Source organism: Sus scrofa, chromosome 6 (genome assembly GCF_000003025.6).
Source record: "Sus scrofa isolate TJ Tabasco breed Duroc chromosome 6, Sscrofa11.1, whole genome shotgun sequence".
In the NCBI taxonomy this organism is placed as follows: Eukaryota; Metazoa; Chordata; class Mammalia; order Artiodactyla; family Suidae; genus Sus; species Sus scrofa.
Genome location: NC_010448.4, coordinates 47,626,812 through 47,643,355, shown reverse-complemented (window position 1 = coordinate 47,643,355; position 16,544 = coordinate 47,626,812). Strand labels below are relative to the sequence as shown.

The following is a 16,544-nucleotide window of genomic DNA, read 5'->3' as shown; positions in this document are numbered from 1 at the left end:
TCATGGATATTGGTCAGGTTTATTACCACTGAGCCATGATGGGAGCTCCCCGACTTGGTCTTCTGAAGAGGGGCAGGGCGGCCCAGGGCTACAGACAGGATGATCCTAGCATTTAAAAGTCCTGAGCAAAATCCAGGAGACCTGGTAGTTTCATGGGCCCTGCGCAAGCAAGCTCAGCATAGTTGTGGGAGTCTTTTTATTTTTTTAAGTAGTGTAAATTTAATATTTGAAAAAATAAACTTTTCCTAAAAAAAGTGGGTTTGGGGGTTTGTTTTTGTCTTTAGGGCTGCATCCACGGCATATGGAGGTCCCCAGGCTAGGGGATGAATTGGAGCCATAGCTGCCAGCCTACACCACAGCCACAGCAATGAGGGATCCTTAACTCACTGAGCAGGGCAGGGATCAAACCTGCGTCCTCATGGATACTAGTTGGGTTTGTTAACCAGTGACCCATGATGGGAACTCCAGAGTTTCTTTTTTTGTGGAAGCCAGTCTCAGAATTCCCCTTGTGGCTCATCGGTAACAAACCTGGCTATGTCCAGGGTGATGCAGGCTTGATTCCTGGCCTCACACAGCGAGTTAAGGGATCTGGCATTGCTGTGGGCCGCAGTGTAGACGAATCTCAGATCCCACATTACTCTGGCTCTGGCACAGGCCTGCAGCTACAGCTCCAATTCAATCCCTAGCTTGGGAACTTAAATACGCCATGGGCGCTGCTCTAAAAACAAGAAAAAAAGCCTTAATTTTATGAAGTAAACACTGCTTTTCTATGAGGTTAGAAGATAAAGCCTCAGTCAATTCCTCAGTCCCTCTTTTTTTTTTTTTTTTTTTTTTTTTTAACTTTTCTTTTAGGGTTACCCCTGTGGCATGTGGAATTTCCAGGCTAGGGGTCAAATTGGAGCCACGCCTACGTCATAGCCACGGTTCCAGATCAGCTGCATCTGCAACTGCCAACACTGGATCCTTAACCCACTGAGTGAGGCCAAGGATCAACCCACATTCTCATGGATGCTAGTCAAATTTGTTATTGCTGAACCATGAGGGGAGCTTCTCTCCCAGTCACTTTATTTAGTGGAACAATTTTTTGGTGAGTTCCTTTTTTTTTTTTTTTTTTTTTTTTTTTTTTGAGGGCTGCCCCTGCAGCAGATGGAGGTTCCCAGGCTCGGGGTCTAATTGGAGCTGTTACCATGGGCCTACACCAGAGCCACAGCAGCGCCAGATCCTTAACCCACTGAATAAGGCTGGGGATCGAACCCACAACTTCATGGTTCCTAGTTGGGTTCGTTTCTGCTGTGCCATGACAGGAACTCCGATTTATTTTTCTTGAAGGGAAGTTCTCCCACCTGAATATATGTTTTTTTCTTTTGACAAAAATGCTTTGTGTACTATATGATCTGCATCATATCGCAGGCAGGACAACCTCCTTTATTCCTGCAAAATATCTCGTGCAGATCTGTTGTGATTTGCCTCACTTGGTTCTGAAGTTAGTTTCCACTTATTTGCTATTGCAAACTTACTACTGTGTTTATTTTTATACAAATACCTTAGCCAACTCCCCTGATAGTGATCTGGAGGTAAATTCCTAGCAGTGAAGTTGCTGAATTAAAGGATATATTCAACGCTTTGAACATAGAATAACTTGATAGATATCCCCTAATCTTGGTAGGTGGGAATGTATGTGTGCTGGGGTGGGGCAGGGAGGGGTGTGTGTGTGTGGAGGATGAACATCTGAAGTCAAATGGCATTTATCAGATGGAGAAACTTTGCTTCATCAGGGGAGGGTCAAACAACCTCTGGACAAGGAGAAACTGGTCACCTTCCAGCCATAAACTTGTAAGTCTTCTAGAATTTATTGTTAAGCTAATCAAGGGGTAAAAAAAAAAAAGTTAATTTCCCTACTTTGCCTCCCAGCACCCAGTTTTCATCCCTTGTTAGCAGTTATGAGTCAGGTCCTAGATAGTCTATATACACACAGCCATCTCTAACTTTTTTTTTCTTTCTGTGGCGTATGGAAGTTCCCAGATTAGGGGTGAATTGGAGCTGCAGCTTCTGGCCTGCACCACAGCCACAGCAACTCAGATCTGAGCCACATCTGCTACCTATGCTGCACCTTGCAGCAACACAAGATCCTTAACCCACTGAGTGTGGCCAGGGATTGAGCTTGTGTTCTCACGGACACTATGGTTGGGTTCTTAACCTGATGAGCTACAATGGGAACTCCTATAACCATTTTTTAATATATATCAACGTAACTAAGTGTTCTCCATGCTTAAATTTTTTTTTTCTCTTGTCTTGGTATCTGCATAGTGGTTCTAGAGTTTTCCATCATGTAGATAACCAAACAGTTTTGCTTTACACAGTCATTAAGAAGCCAAAATATTCCCTACAACCTCTTTAGCCCAGAGACAGGTTCACCATGAACATCTCCCTAAGGAACATATTCAAGGAGTTCCTGCTGTGGCACAATGGGATTGGTGGCATCTTGGGAGCACTGGACCCAAGTTTGATCCCCAGCCGGACACGATGGATTAAGGATCCAGCATTGCCACAGCTGCAGCTTAGGTCAAGACTGTGGTTCTCAGAACTGGAACTCCCTATGCCTTGAGGCAGCCAGAAACAAACAAAAACTAAGTGGTTTTGCAGAAGTGGGTATGTGTTTTGGGTTTTGTTTTTTTGGTTTTTTGTCTTTTTTGGCTGCCCTTGCAGCCTGGGAAGTTTCTGGGCCAGGGATCCAACCCCTGCCACACCAGACAAGTCCAAATCTGAAACCTCTTGGCCACCAGGGAACTGGTAAAGCACTTTTATTCTTGGGCTAACTGGCTTTTTCCAAAGTTATTTTATTTATTTTGTCTTTTGTCCTTTTTTAGGGCCGCACCCACGGCATATGGAGTTTCCCAGGCTAGGGGTCTATTTGAAGCTGTTGCTGCCGGCCTATGCCAGAGCACAGCAACGCCAGATCCGAGCCACATCTGCAACCTACACCACAGCTCATTCCACATCCTTAACCCACTGAGCAAGGCCAGGGATCAAACCAGAAACTTCATGGTTCCTTGTCGGATTCGTTTCTGCTGCACCACAACGGAAACTCCCCAAAGTGATTTTAAAAGACCTTATATTTAGGAGTTCCAGGCTTGACGCAGTGGAAACAAGTCTGGCTAGGAACTATGAGGTTGCGAGTTCGGTCCCTGGCCTCACTCAGTGGATTAAGGATCCTGCATTGCCATGAGCTGTGGTATAGGTCGCAGAAGTGGCTTGGGGGGTTCCCGTTGTGGCTCAGTGGTTATCGAATCTGACTAGGAACCATGAGGTTGCGGGTTCCATCCCTGGCCTTGCTCAGTGGGTTAAGGGTCCAGTGTCGCCTTGAGCTGTGGTATAGGTTGCAGACGTGGCTTGGATCCCGCGTTGCTGTGGCTCTGGTGTAGGCCGGTGGCTACAGCTCAGACTAGGCCCCTAGCCTGGGAACCTCCACATGCTGTGGGAGTGGTCCTCAAAAGGCAAAAAGAAAAAAAAAAAAAGTGGCTTGGATCCAGCATTGCTGTGGCTGTAGTGTAGGCCAGCAGCTGTAGCTCCAATTCAACCCCTAGCCTGGGAACCTCCACATGCTGCAGGTGTGGCCCTAAAAGCAGTACCCCCCCAAAAAACCCTTATATTTATTAAGAACACGTACTTAATGGACTTCCCATGTGGCTTGCAGGATAACTACTTAGTGTTGCTTCTACAGTGGCTGTGGCTCGACCCCTGGCTCAGGAACTTACATTAAAAAAAAAAAAAAAAAAGAACATGTACTTACGAGCCACATAAATAGCCTCTTCAGCCCTCTTGAATCCCAGGGACCTTAATCTAGTGTCGTCTCCAGATCCAGGTTTCCGCTGTGTTCAAGGTAAAATAGTACAACCCCTACCCACCCCACCCCCGCCCCCGGCCCGCCCAGTGGTGTGGGAATTCGAATTATATAGTCAGCACTTAATGTTGGTCTATACTTTTACTGGATAATCTCAGTAGGAAATTTTTCTTTTTAGTTAATATGGTACAAGTGCATGGTTACAAACTGGCAGGGCTCCGATTATTCTGCCATTACGGACTTGGACACTCATCTCTCTCCAATTCGTTCACCATTACGAAAGAGCTGTGGTGGCCCCTGCACAGAATGTTCGGGGACAGTGAATTATCGCCTCAGGCCAGATTCCTATTGTGCCAAAGGTTCCCAGGGCGAGCCAAAGGCCGGCAAATTTAGAAGGCGATTTCCGGTTGCCCTTAGTAAAGATGGCGGGAATAGGGGTGTCACCGCTGTTTGGATGCGGCTTCGATGCCCTCGCTCAACATGGCGGCCCTTGTGCCCGCCCCCTTAACTTCCTCTCGTCGGGCTATTCCGGCGTTTCAGTCGCAATGACGGCAGTGGCAATGGCGTTTTTTCACAGAGTGCGCAGCTTGCTGACTCGGCGTGAGTCATCTCTTGACTTCTGGGGGTCTATTGAGCTGTCGTCCTGTCATGGCGACTGTAGAACGGAGAGGCCTGTCTGGGGTCAAGCAAGGTCCTCACGCCTTATTAAACTCAGGGGTCCATGTGCTCCTATGCAAAGGGCCCGTGTCCTACCGTGGGGTAGCTGTCAGCTCAGTGTCTCCAATCTAGTGTCAGTACCACCTTCGCGGGTTTGAAGTGGCCCTCAGACCGAGGCCACTGGTGAGTGCACCCTAATCTTAAAAGCCTGTGTCTTCCTGAACCAAGGCCTCTTAACAGGCCTGCGTTCCCCAATCTAATGTCACTGAGATGGATGTGTGCCCTCTGCTTTTGAAGGTGCTCTTCTCCCAATTTGGGGTCATAAAATGCTCTTCCTGGGAGTTCCCGTCCTGGCTCAGTGGTTAACAAATCTGACTAGGAACCATGAGGTTGCGGGTTCGATCCCTGCCCTTGCTCAGTGGGTTAACGATCCAGCATTGCTGTGAGCTGTGGTGTAGGTCGCAGACGCGGCTCAGATCCCGCCGCGTTGCTGTGGCTCTGGTGTAGGCCGGTGGCTACCGCTTTGATTCCACCCCTAGCCTAGGAACCTCCATATGCCGCGGGAGCCGCCCTAGAAATGGCAAAAAGACAAAAAAAAAAAAAAAAAAAAAAAAAATGCTCTTCCTTTGTCTCTCCAGGATTGACAGCCCCCACCAACCTCAGCCTTAGTCTTCACCCCATGAGCTCCTTTACACAAGAGGAGGCTTCCAAAGCTGCTCCCAGCGAAGCTCCAGGTCACAACTATGAGTCCCTTCAGGTGACAGCTGTCCAGAAACATGTGCTTCATGTGCAGCTAAACCGGCCAGAGAAGAGAAATGCCATGAACAGAGCCTTCTGGAGGTCTGGTCTGCAGGTCCTGAGAGGCCTGTCTGCAGGAGGAGGCAGGGGCTAAGGGACTGGGCAGGGGAGGACCTGAGAGCAGGGAACTCCCCCCGCCCCCCCAGACAGCCCTTGCCTCCTTCCCTTTCCGCAGAGAGATGGTGGTGTGCTTCAACAAGATCGCACAGGACCCTGACTGTCGTGCGGTGGTGATCTCTGGTGCAGGAAAAATGTTCACTTCAGGTACCACGTGCTCTCCATACCCACCCCTGCCACCCTCCCCTGCTCCTGGAGAGAGATCAAGGCTTCTTAATTAGGGTTTCAAGCAGCTTCTAACTTCAACTTTCAACATTTTCAAATACAGAAATTGACAGGTTCATGGGCTCTTAAATCTGGGTTTTCATTCTTTTTTTTTTTGAAGTATAGTTTATTTATTTATTATTATTATTATTTTTTTTTTTTTTGTCTTTTTGCTATTTCTTTGGGCCGCTCCCGCAGCATATGGAGGTTCCCAGGCTAGGGGACGAATCGGAGCTGTAGCTGCCGGCCTACGCCAGAGCCACAGCAACACAGGATCGGAGCCGAGTCTGCAACCTACACCACAGCTCACGGCAATGCCGGATCGTTAACCCACTGAGCAAGGGCAGGAACTGAACCCGCAACCTCATGGTTCCTAGTCGGATTCGTTAACCACTGCGCCACGACGGGAACTCCTGGGTTTTCATTCTTGAATCTCTGGCCTTAACCATTCAGTCTGTTTTTTTGTGTCAGTAAAGTGTCTTATAATAATAACATGCTTTTGGAGTTTCCGCTGTGGAGCGACGGGATTAGTGGCATTTCTGGAGTGCTGGGACACAGGTTTGATCTCTGGCTGCCACAGTGGTGAAGGATTCAGCATTGCTACAGCTTCGGTGTAGGTCGCAACTGCAGCTGGGATCTGATCTCTGGCCAGGAAACTCTGTATGCCACAGGGCAGCCAAAAAAGAAAATAAATAAATAACAGGCTTTCATGCAGTTATTCCACCCGCATGAACTGATTTCCAGTTACGTGTCTGTTAGGTTTTTTGATTGTCCCATAGTTCTGTTCTTTGGGTTGGGTACTTTCCTTAGACCGTATGCACCAACTCCTTTTCATCTGTACTCTTGCCCATCCAGTGACTAAGCCCATCCAGTGATTTTGAAATTTTCAGATACAGACATACCTCAGAGATACTGTGGGTTCAGTTGCAGACCACCGCAATAAAACAAAGATAGCAATAAAGTAATGACATTAATTTTTTGGTTCTCCAGTGCGTAGAAAAGTTACGGTTATACTCTCTAGTAGTCTGATAAGTATGCAATAGCATTATGTTTTAAAAAAAGGAGTTCCCATGGTGGCTCAGTGGTAATGAACCCGACTAGTATCCGTGAGGATGGGGGTTCAATCCCTGGCCTTGCTCAGTGGGTTAAAGATCTGGCATTGCCATGAGCTGTGGTGTAGGTCACAGATGCAGCTTGGATCCCATGTGGCTGTGGCTGTGGCTAATAGCTATAGCTCTGATTTGACCCCTAGCCTGGGAACTTTCACAGGCCACGGGTGTGGCCCTAAAAAACAAACAAACAAAAAAAAAAATAGAAATTTTATAAAGGACTTTGCTTTTTTTTACCTTAATTTAAAAATACTTTATTACAAGTTCCCATCATGGCGCAGCGGAAATGAATCCGACTAGAAACCATGAGATTGTAGGTTCGATCCCTGACCTTGCTCAGTGGATTAAGGATCTGGCGTTGCCATGAGCTGTGGTGCAGGTCACAGATGTGGCTCAGATCTGACGTTGCTGTGGCCCTGGTACCGGCTGACAGCTGTATCTCTGACTCGCCCCCCTAGCCTGGGAACCTCCATATACCGTGGGTGCGGCCCTAAAAAGACAAAAAAAAAAAAAAAAAAAAAAAGACAAATAAATAAATAAAAATACTTTATTACTAGAAAAAAAACTCCAGCCATTTAACAACACAGGATTGTCACAAACCTTCATTTTTTTAAAAAAACACAGTATCTGTGAAGCACAGTGAAATGAGGTACGCCTGTATTATAGTTTTCAATTCTCAAATTTCCTTTTTTTTTTTAACTTGTCTTCCATTTCTTTTTATTTGTCATGAGCGTATGTTTCTTTGTGTCATTGAGGGTAGTTATAATGGCTTTAAAATCCTTGTCTCCTAATTCCAGCACCTGGGTCACCTTGGGGTGTGACTCTGTTTATCTCAGTCTCATGTTCTTGTTTCTTTGTTTTGGGAGTAAGGTTGGATTGTATCCTGGATATTGGGATATGGGAAGAAAATGATGTGGAAACTCTGGATCCCATTGTGTAATTCCAGAGTATTAAGTTTCCTGTTTTAGCGACTTAGTTGAAGTCAGTTATTTTGGGGTTTGGGGTTTTTTTTGGGGGGGAAGGCCCACAGCATACGGACGTGCATATGGACGTTCTCTGGCCAGGAACTGAACCTGTGCCATAGCAGCAACCCAAGCTGCTGCACTGACAATGCCAGATCCTTAACCTCCTGCATTGCAAGGGAACTCCTGAAGTTTGTTTTTAAACCTTTTGCTGAGCTTCATGTCTGTTTCACCAGTCAGCAAGAGACCTGGGCAGAGGTTTTACACGGAATCTGAGGCTCCCTTCTCTGGCTTTCTGTTTTCTGGAATTTTACCCCCTAATTTGCCAGCAGCTAAGGTCACCCTGGACTCTGTCCTCCAGTTCTTTAAGCACAACTTCAGCCTGCTACAACGCAGGCTCAAGGCTTTCCTTCCTTCTTTGTTTTTTTTGCTATTTCTTGAGCCGCTCCCGCGGCATATGGAGGTTCCCAGGCTAGGGGTCTAATCGGAGCTGTAGCCACCAGCCTACGCCAGAGCCACGGCAACTCGGGATCCGAGCTGCATCTGCAACCTACACCACAGCTCATGGCAACGCCAGATCGTTAACCCACTGAGCAAGCGTAGGGACCGAACCCGCAACCTCACGGTTCCTAGTCGGATTCATTAACCACTGCGCCACGATGGGAACTCCTTTCTTTCTTTTTTTAGCCACCGCATGGCATATGGAGTTCCCGGACCAGGGATCAGATCTGAGCTGTAGTTTCAACCTAAGCTGCAGCTGGATCCTTAATCCACTGTGCCAGGCTGGGGATGGAAGCTGCATCCCTGTGCTCCCAAGATGCCGCCAAGCCGGTTGCGCCACAGCAGGAACTCCAGGCTAAAGGCTTTAAAAACAGAGAGCTCACTTGGGCCGTCCTTTCTTCCAGAATATGCCAGGTACTATCAGGTAACTGGATCTTGTCCAACCACAGTACATAGTTTTCATCTGTGGGAGGGTCCGTACCAGAGGTGAAAGGTCACGTACATTGATTTGTGCGTGGGGCCCAGGCCATTGCTGGGGACTCAGTGGTAACTGAGACAGCCCAGGGCCCTGTCCTCATGGAGTTCCGAACTCAACAGGGGAAGACAAACAGTAAACAATATATTTTTCTGGGAGTTTCCGTCGTGGAGCAGTGGTTAACGAATCCGACCAGGAACCATGAGGTTGCGGCTTCGATCCCTGGCCTTGCTCCGTGGGTTAAGGATCCGGCGTTGCCGTGAGCTGTGGTGTAGGTTGCAGACGTGGCTCAGATTCCGTGTAGCTGTGGCTATGGCTGTGGTGTAGGCTGGTGGCTACAGCTCTGATTAGACCCCTAGCCTGGGAACCTCCATATGCTGCAGGTAGCGGCCCTAGAAAAGGCAAAAACAAAAAAAACAACATATTTCCACGTTTACCATCTTTGCATGTCCTTTGTTTTCTTTCTACAACCCTCCCTGGTCTCTGCGGTTCCCTGGGTCGACCTTAGGTGAGGTCCCTCCAGTGCCAGCCCCCTTCCAGGTCCGAGAGCTCAAGCAGGGGGCAGCCCCTGTTTCTGACCCCTCGCCCTGGGGCAGTGCAGGATGAGGTTCCTCTGTTGCTGTGCCAGGCCTGGGGCCCTCATCTTTCAGCTTCTAGCTGATCCGGACTGTCTTGTCTCATTTTCGACCTGAAGTCCAGGAAGAAGAAACTCGCCTTAATTAGGAGTTTGAGTGAGAGAATGCAACTATTAATTAAAAAAAAAAAACAACTTCCCCACACTTATTTATATCTACGGAGTGTCTGAGCACTTTACACGTATGAATTCTCACGACAGCCCGATGTGAAAAGTTTAGTCATCATCCCCATTTGATAGGTGAGGAAACTGAGACCCAGAGAAGGGAAGAAACTTGCCTAATTCTCACTGCTGTTTTTTTTTTTTTTTTCTTTTTCCTCACACCCAGGGTGCTGGCCTGCGCCACAGCCACGGCAACGCAGGATCTGAGCCACATCTGCAGCCTTTACCACGGCTCATGGCAGTGGGGATCCTTAATCCACTGAGTGAGGCCAGGGATCAAACCCGTGTCCTCCTGGATACTACTTGGGTTCGTAACGCTGAGCCACAACGGGAACTCTCACTGCTGGGATTTGGAACGAGGGCTGCATAGCTGTGGAATACATGCTCTTGATCGCTAAGTGGCTATGGCCCCAGTGTCTGGCAGACTGGTTCAGAGTACGCCTGGCCTAGAGTTCCCTGGTGGCACAGTGGGTTAAGGGCCTGGTCTTGTCACTGCTGTGCCTCAAGCTGCTGCAGTGCCTTCCATTTGATCTCTGGCCCCAGAACTTCCACATGCCACGGGTGCGGCCAAAAAAAAAATGTATACCTGGGAGTTCCCGTCGTGGTGCAGTGGTTAATAAATCTGACTAAGAACCATGAGGTTGCGGCTTCGATCCCTGCCCTTGCTCAATGGGTTAATGATTCGGTGTTGCTGTGAGCTGTGGTGTAGGTCACAGACGCGGCTCGGATCCCGCGTTGCTGTGGCTCTGGCGTAGGCTGGCAGCTACAGCTCCAATTAGACCCCTAGCCTGGGAACCTCCATATGCCGTGGGAGTGGCCCAAGAAATGGGAAAAAGACACACACACACAAAAAGTATACCTGGCCCAAGTAGCCAGCTACCTTCCGCCTCTGCCACCTGTGCACACCTTTGCCTCTCTGGGCTCCTCATCTGAAATAAACGGAGGTGCTCTTAGCACCCCCCTTGTCAGGCTTCCATGAGGATTAAATGAGTTAATAGGCACAAAAGGTTAATTTACGGGAAACTTCTTGTTGTCTCTGTCATTATTGATGACTCTGAAGAACTTAATTGTGACAATGAATGAGATCAGAAACATTTAGAGGTTCACAGGGAACAAGACAGGGGCCCTCTCTGGCATGAGTTGTGACCCTGGAGGGGTTTGCCTTGTACCATGGTCTGGGGCTCTTTATTGCAAGGGGTTGCAGGAGTTCCCGCTGTGGCACAACAGGATGGGCAGCATCTTGGGAGCTCTGGGATGCAGGTTCGATCCCCGGCCCAGCACAGTGGGTTAAGGGTCTGGCATTGGATCTGATCCCTGGGCCGGGGAACGCCATATGCCACGGGTGACTGAAAAAGAAAAAACCAGAAAACCCAAGAGATTGCAGACACCCATGTCTGTCGATCCAGGTAGGGCAGATAGACCAGCCGAGCCAGTGGGAGGAGGTGTCTCAAGATCCCAAACTGGGCGCGTTCTGGGATTCAGCGTGGTTCCCACAGAGTCATACAAGCTTCCCAGACCTGGTGTGGAAGCCAGCAGATGCCTGTAGGCTGCTGGAGGCTGTTCTGGCCGCCACTGAGGTGGCGTGCATGATACAATAATAGTAACCATTGTGATGCCGTCACATGCCAGGTGCTGCTCAAAGGGCCCCCAGGACCTGTCTCCTCAAAACCTTGTAGCCCCATCAGCTCTCTGGAAGTTTTACCTTCATTTTCCAGAGCAGAAACCCAAGTCCCAGAGGATGGAGTGGCCTGGCCAGGGTCACAGAGGTGTTCCATCTTACTCATATTTAACTCACACAAATTCAGCTCTACCCTGAGTCAACACTCCCCAGGTCTTGTTCATTTGCACAAGCCGTGGAGGCAACAAAGCTGCAGAGTCCCGGGTGTGGTTGAATGTGGGAATGATTTTTCAGGTGTGTCAGATATCATTGTTCAGACAACAAGCAAAAGGATGAGAATGATTAACCTCAGAAGGTAGAAATTCTTGGAGTTCTCTTCGTGGCTCAGTGGTTAACGAATCCGACTAGGAACCATGAGGTAACTTCAGAAAGTAGAAATTCTGCTCTGAATTGTCACGTTGCTCCATCTCAGTCAGAGTCAAAGCCAAAGTCCTCCTCTTGGCCCACAGGCCGCACAGACTCTGCCTCTGCCACCTCTCTGACCTTGACTCCGCCTCTCCCCCTTGCTCACTCCACACCGGCTGCATGGGCCCCCTCATCGGTCCTCACACAGACCAGGTACATTCCTACCACAGGGCCTTTGCACTGGCTGTTCCTGACATTTAGAGTTCTTATCCCAGCTCTCCCTACAGCCCCCTCCCTCTCATCCTCCAGATCTCTACTCAGATGTCACTTTCTCAGCGAGCGAGTCCCTGACCACCCCAGTGAATACCGCAGCAGCCCTCACTGCGCGCGCACTCCCTTCCACTTCCCTCCTTCCATTCTCTTTTCATACTTATCGACACCTGAGAAAATGCATTTTCTTCTTTATTCATCTCCTCCATAGAAGGGCAGCTTCGTGGGGGCAGGGATTGTTGTCTGTATTGTTCACTTACAGAGCACCTACTGTGTGCACTGGGCCCTGTTAGGTACTGGGGATAGAGTAGTGGATGAAAAGGCCAAAACGCCTCTGCTCATGGAACTCACATCCTAGAAAGGGAGTCAGGCACTGAACGAGATAAGCACACAACGATACAACAACAAGAGGGCAGTGTGGAGATAAGGCAGAGAAAGGAAATGGAGGGTGACAGGCTGCTATTTAGCCAGGGTGGCCAGAGCGGGCCTCCCTGAGGCTTGAACAGCATGATGGAGTCAGTATGGAGACCGACCGTTGCTGCAGAAAGGCTGTTCTAGGCAGAGGGCGCAGTATAGGCACAAAGGCCCTGGGAAAGGAGTGGGTTGTGTTGGAACAGCTGTTGGAGGCCCACGTGCCCAGGAATAGGTTGGAAATGATGCTTTTGCAGGGCTGGTAAGATTTTGGCAAAAGATTTCAATTAAAATTTGTTTTATTATAGTTGATTTACAAAGTTCTGTCCATTCCTGCTGTACCGCAAAGTGACTCAGTTATATATATATGCACACGTTCTTTTTCATATATTATCTTCTGTCACGTTCTATCACAAGTGACTGGATAGAGTTCCCTGTGCTGTACAGCAGGAGCTCATTGCTTATCCATTCTAAATAATCCTTTGCATCTACCACCCCCAAACTCCAGTCCATCCCACTCCCCCCCATACCCCTGCCCCCTGGGCAACCACAAGTTTGTTCTCTGTGTCCCTGAGTCTGTTTCTGTTCTGTAGCTAGGTTCATTGGTGCCATGTTTTAGATTCCACATATAAGTGATATCACAAAGTATTTGTCTTTCTCTTTCTTACTTCACTTAGTATGAGAATCTCTAGTTCCATCCATGTTGCTGCAAATGGCATTATTTTGTTCTTTTTTATGGCTGAGTGTTGAATTTTATTCTAAGTAAGAAGGGAACAGGAGTTCCCGTTGTAGCTCAGCAGTAACAAATCCATCTAGTATCCATGAGGATGCAGGTTCAATCCCTGGCCTCACGCAGTGGGTTAAGGATCCGACATTGCCACGAGCTGTGGTGTAGGTCACAGACGCAGCTGGGATCCCATGTTGCCATGGCTGTGATGTAGGCCAGCAGCTGCAGCTCAGATTTGACCCCTCGTTGGGGAACTTCCATATGCCACATGTAGGGTGTAGTTTTTAGGGTGAAGCCCTGAAAAGACAAGAAAGAAAAAGAAGGGAATGGACTCTCACCTCGCAGGGGTGAGAGTGAGGAGACCAGAAGAGATGATGGTAGCCAGAGGAGGGTCATAGAGAATGATTAGTAGAGGGACAGGCTTGGGATTGTCTTAAAGTTGGAGCCACAAAAATGGCTCCACTTCCGGTCTTCCCAGCTCAGGAGACATGACCATCTCTGATGCAATTGCCTGTGCCCAGAACCCTGACTTCTAGGCCATCTGGCATTATGGGAAGAAGCATGGCCCCTGGAGAAGCTGCCTGGTTCTGGGTTTGAAATCTCAGTTCCACTGCTCACAAGCTAGAGTGACCTTGGGCAAGTGACTTAAACTCCCTGTGCCTCAGTTTCTCCCCCGGTAAGATGGGGATAGTAATAGAGCCTACCTCAGGGTCCTTGTGAGGCTTGAGTGAGTGAAGACTCGATACACATTAGCTTGTGTTGACGTCACACCCCACATGCAATCTTCCAGAAATCCTGTGCGAGTTGCTTTCTCCACTGTGGTGGTTTGCCTGGGCTCTACCCTCTGGCTGGGGCAACGGGTGGGGCCTGGGAGGCAAGCTGAGCCCCCCCACATCTCCCCACCAGGGATCGACCTTGTGGACATGGCTTCGGACATCTTTCAGCCCCAAGGAGAAGATGTGGCCCGCATCAGCTGGCACCTCCATAATCTCATCTCCAAATACCAGGAGACCTTCAGCGTCATCGAGAAGGTGACACTAGGAGGCTAGCAGGGCATCCCCCCTGGCCCACTGCTCCTGGACCAGCCTTGACCCCACCCCTCCTGTCCCCTCCCAGTGCCCTAAGCCGGTGATCGCTGCCATCCACGGGGGCTGCATTGGTGGAGGTGAGTCTGCAGCCACCCAGCACCCATTCAGCCAGTGGCCTCCAGCCTCAGATCTGTTGCTAGTTAGACTCTGACCCAAGATGCACCTGTTCCACCTGGGTGGGGGTGGGGGTTGGTCCAGTGGCTGTTTAGTGTCTCCATCCAGCCTCAACCTTCCAGGAGTGGATCTCATCACTGCCTGTGACATCCGGTACTGTGCCCAGGATGCCTTCTTCCAGGTGAAGGTGAGCCATCCTCCTGAGCTTCTGCTTCCTCGAGTCCCTCCCAGAGCTGGGAAATGAGTGGCAGAGCTGGGTCAGGGGAGGGCTAGGTCAAGGACAGAGCAAACTTAAGGGGGTGGGAGTGAGCCTGGAGGGCCTCATGGAAGAGTTGGAATTGAAATTTACAAAGTCACACTTGGGGGGTTCCCTTTGTGGCTCAGTGGTTAACAAATCTGACTAGGAACCATGAGGTTGCGGGTCCCTTGTCTCACTCAGTGGGTTAAGGATCTGGCATTGCCGTGAGCTGTGGTGTAGGTCACAGACTTGGCTCAGATCCCACGTTGCTGTGGCTGTGGCATAGGCTGGCAGCTACAGCTCCAATTCAACCCCTAGCCTGGGAACCTCCATATGCCGCAGATAAGGCCCTAAAAAGTTAAAAAAAAAAAAAAAAAAAGTCACACTTGGCCGTGGAGGAAGTCAGGGGTCAGTCGTGCATGCATGACTGTGAGGTCAGGAGCCGCTAAAGGTGTGGGGGCGGGGAGTCTGGGGCTGCTGCTGCTGCTGCTGCTGCTGCTGCTGCTGCTGCCGCTGTCGCCGCCGCCGCCGCCGCCCGCCGTAGGGTCAGTGCTGGAGGGGGTGGGAGGCAGGATGGAGCTCACGAGAGGAAGGGGTCGGGGCTGGGATAAGCAAGGCTGGAGAGAAACGTGACTGACTTCAAAGAACTGGGAGGGCAGAGGAACTAGAAGATGGATTCTATTCTAGACTGAAGGAACCTACATGGGTAAAAGTATGCAGGTGGGAATGAAACAGAGTATTTGGGGGGGGGTCCTTTGAGTTGGGGATGGAGTGGGACCTCTGCAGTAGATGAAGAATTTCCCCGGCATTGAGGTTGCAGAGGGGGCAATATTGGGCCAAAACCAAGCACTGACACGATTGCTCCCCTCAGGAGGTGGACATAGGTTTGGCAGCGGATGTGGGAACCCTGCAGCGACTGCCCAAAATCATTGGAAACCAGAGGTGGGTGAGGGGAGCCTGGGAAAGGGGAACACACAGCATCTCCTGGACCTGGATGACTGTTGTCCCTTGACACACCCTGCCCTCTTGCAGCCTGGTTAACGAGTTGGCCTTCACCGCCCGCAAGATGATGGCTGACGAGGCCCTGAACAGTGGACTGGTCAGGTAGGGGCCGAGGCCCGGGGTGAAGAAGGTCTGGTGGGGCTCTGGATCCTTCTGTACCTCCCCACTCGGATTCCAAGCAGCTTCCTCTCTCTGCGTGGTCTGGAGGCCACCGTCTCCCTCTGATGTGATTGGTCCATTTCACTGGAGTGTCTTCTGCTTTCTACTGTGATTGGCACTTTTCCATCCATGGGAAGGAGAGGAGAGCCCTTTGCAGACCTCCCGATTCCCAGTTCCTTTCCTCCTCAGCCGAATCTTCCCAGACCAGGAGGTCCTGCTTGAGGCGGCCCTCGCCCTGGCGGCCGAGATTGCCAGCAAGAGCCCGGTGGCGGTGCAGGGCACCAAAATCAACCTGCTCTACTCCCGCGACCATTCCGTGGCAGAGGGCCTCAACTACATGGTGAGGTTCTCCTATCTGACCCATCAGAGCCCCTCCCGTGTTCCCAGACCGGCCAATCAGGACACAGCTGCCTTCTGCAGGCCTTGCCTTCTGATTGGTGCCCTGCTAGCTGCCTTTTTATTGGTCCAACTAAAATCTGCCTGCATCTTCTCCTTTCCCCGCTGCGGGTTTTATCCAGAAATCCTGGAACATGAGCATGCTGCAAACCAAGGACGTCATTAAGTCTGTCCAGGCCGCCATGGAGAAGAAGGAACTGAAGACCATCACCTTCTCCAAGCTCTGAGAGGCCCCTCGGCCCAGGTCGTGGTCCTGGACCTGGCATTGACCCGCCTCGTGCCTCAACCAGAGAGGGAGGACTGGTGAAGATGGTCACCTCGCTGTCTTCTCAGCCTCCCAGTTTATAACTTTATGACACTGATTTCCTCCTGTCTTATCTTCACTCCGCGAACAATAAAGCAGTGTAAAGAACCCCGTGTTCTTATTGGAGAGAGAGGAAAGGCAGAAAGGGGGGTAACCTGGTGCACCCAGGGGCTCCAAGGACCACGCTTGTGCTGAAGGTTGGAAATAGAGATTTGACCAGTGGAAATGGGAGCCATGCAGGTAGTGACCCTTTGGAGTGGCGGCACGCTGTCCAGGCCAGGGCCCCTAGAAAGTCGAGACTTCCTCTGGGCTGAATGGCTGCAGAGGATCTGCCTGTTCCAGGCGTGGGCTG

General features: G+C 50.0%; 1 protein-coding gene across 3 annotated transcripts; it reads left to right on the top strand.

Annotated features, from left to right (window-relative positions):
* ECH1 (enoyl-CoA hydratase 1) lies at window positions 4,395-16,300 on the top strand. Of its 3 annotated transcripts, none has more exon segments than NM_001044607.2 (10): window positions 4,395-4,441; window positions 5,137-5,338; window positions 5,472-5,560; window positions 13,798-13,922; window positions 14,008-14,056; window positions 14,216-14,280; window positions 15,203-15,273; window positions 15,364-15,435; window positions 15,682-15,832; window positions 16,011-16,115. In NM_001044607.2, coding segments are annotated over 10 exon segments (969 nt in total). In that variant the 5' UTR covers window positions 4,395-4,401.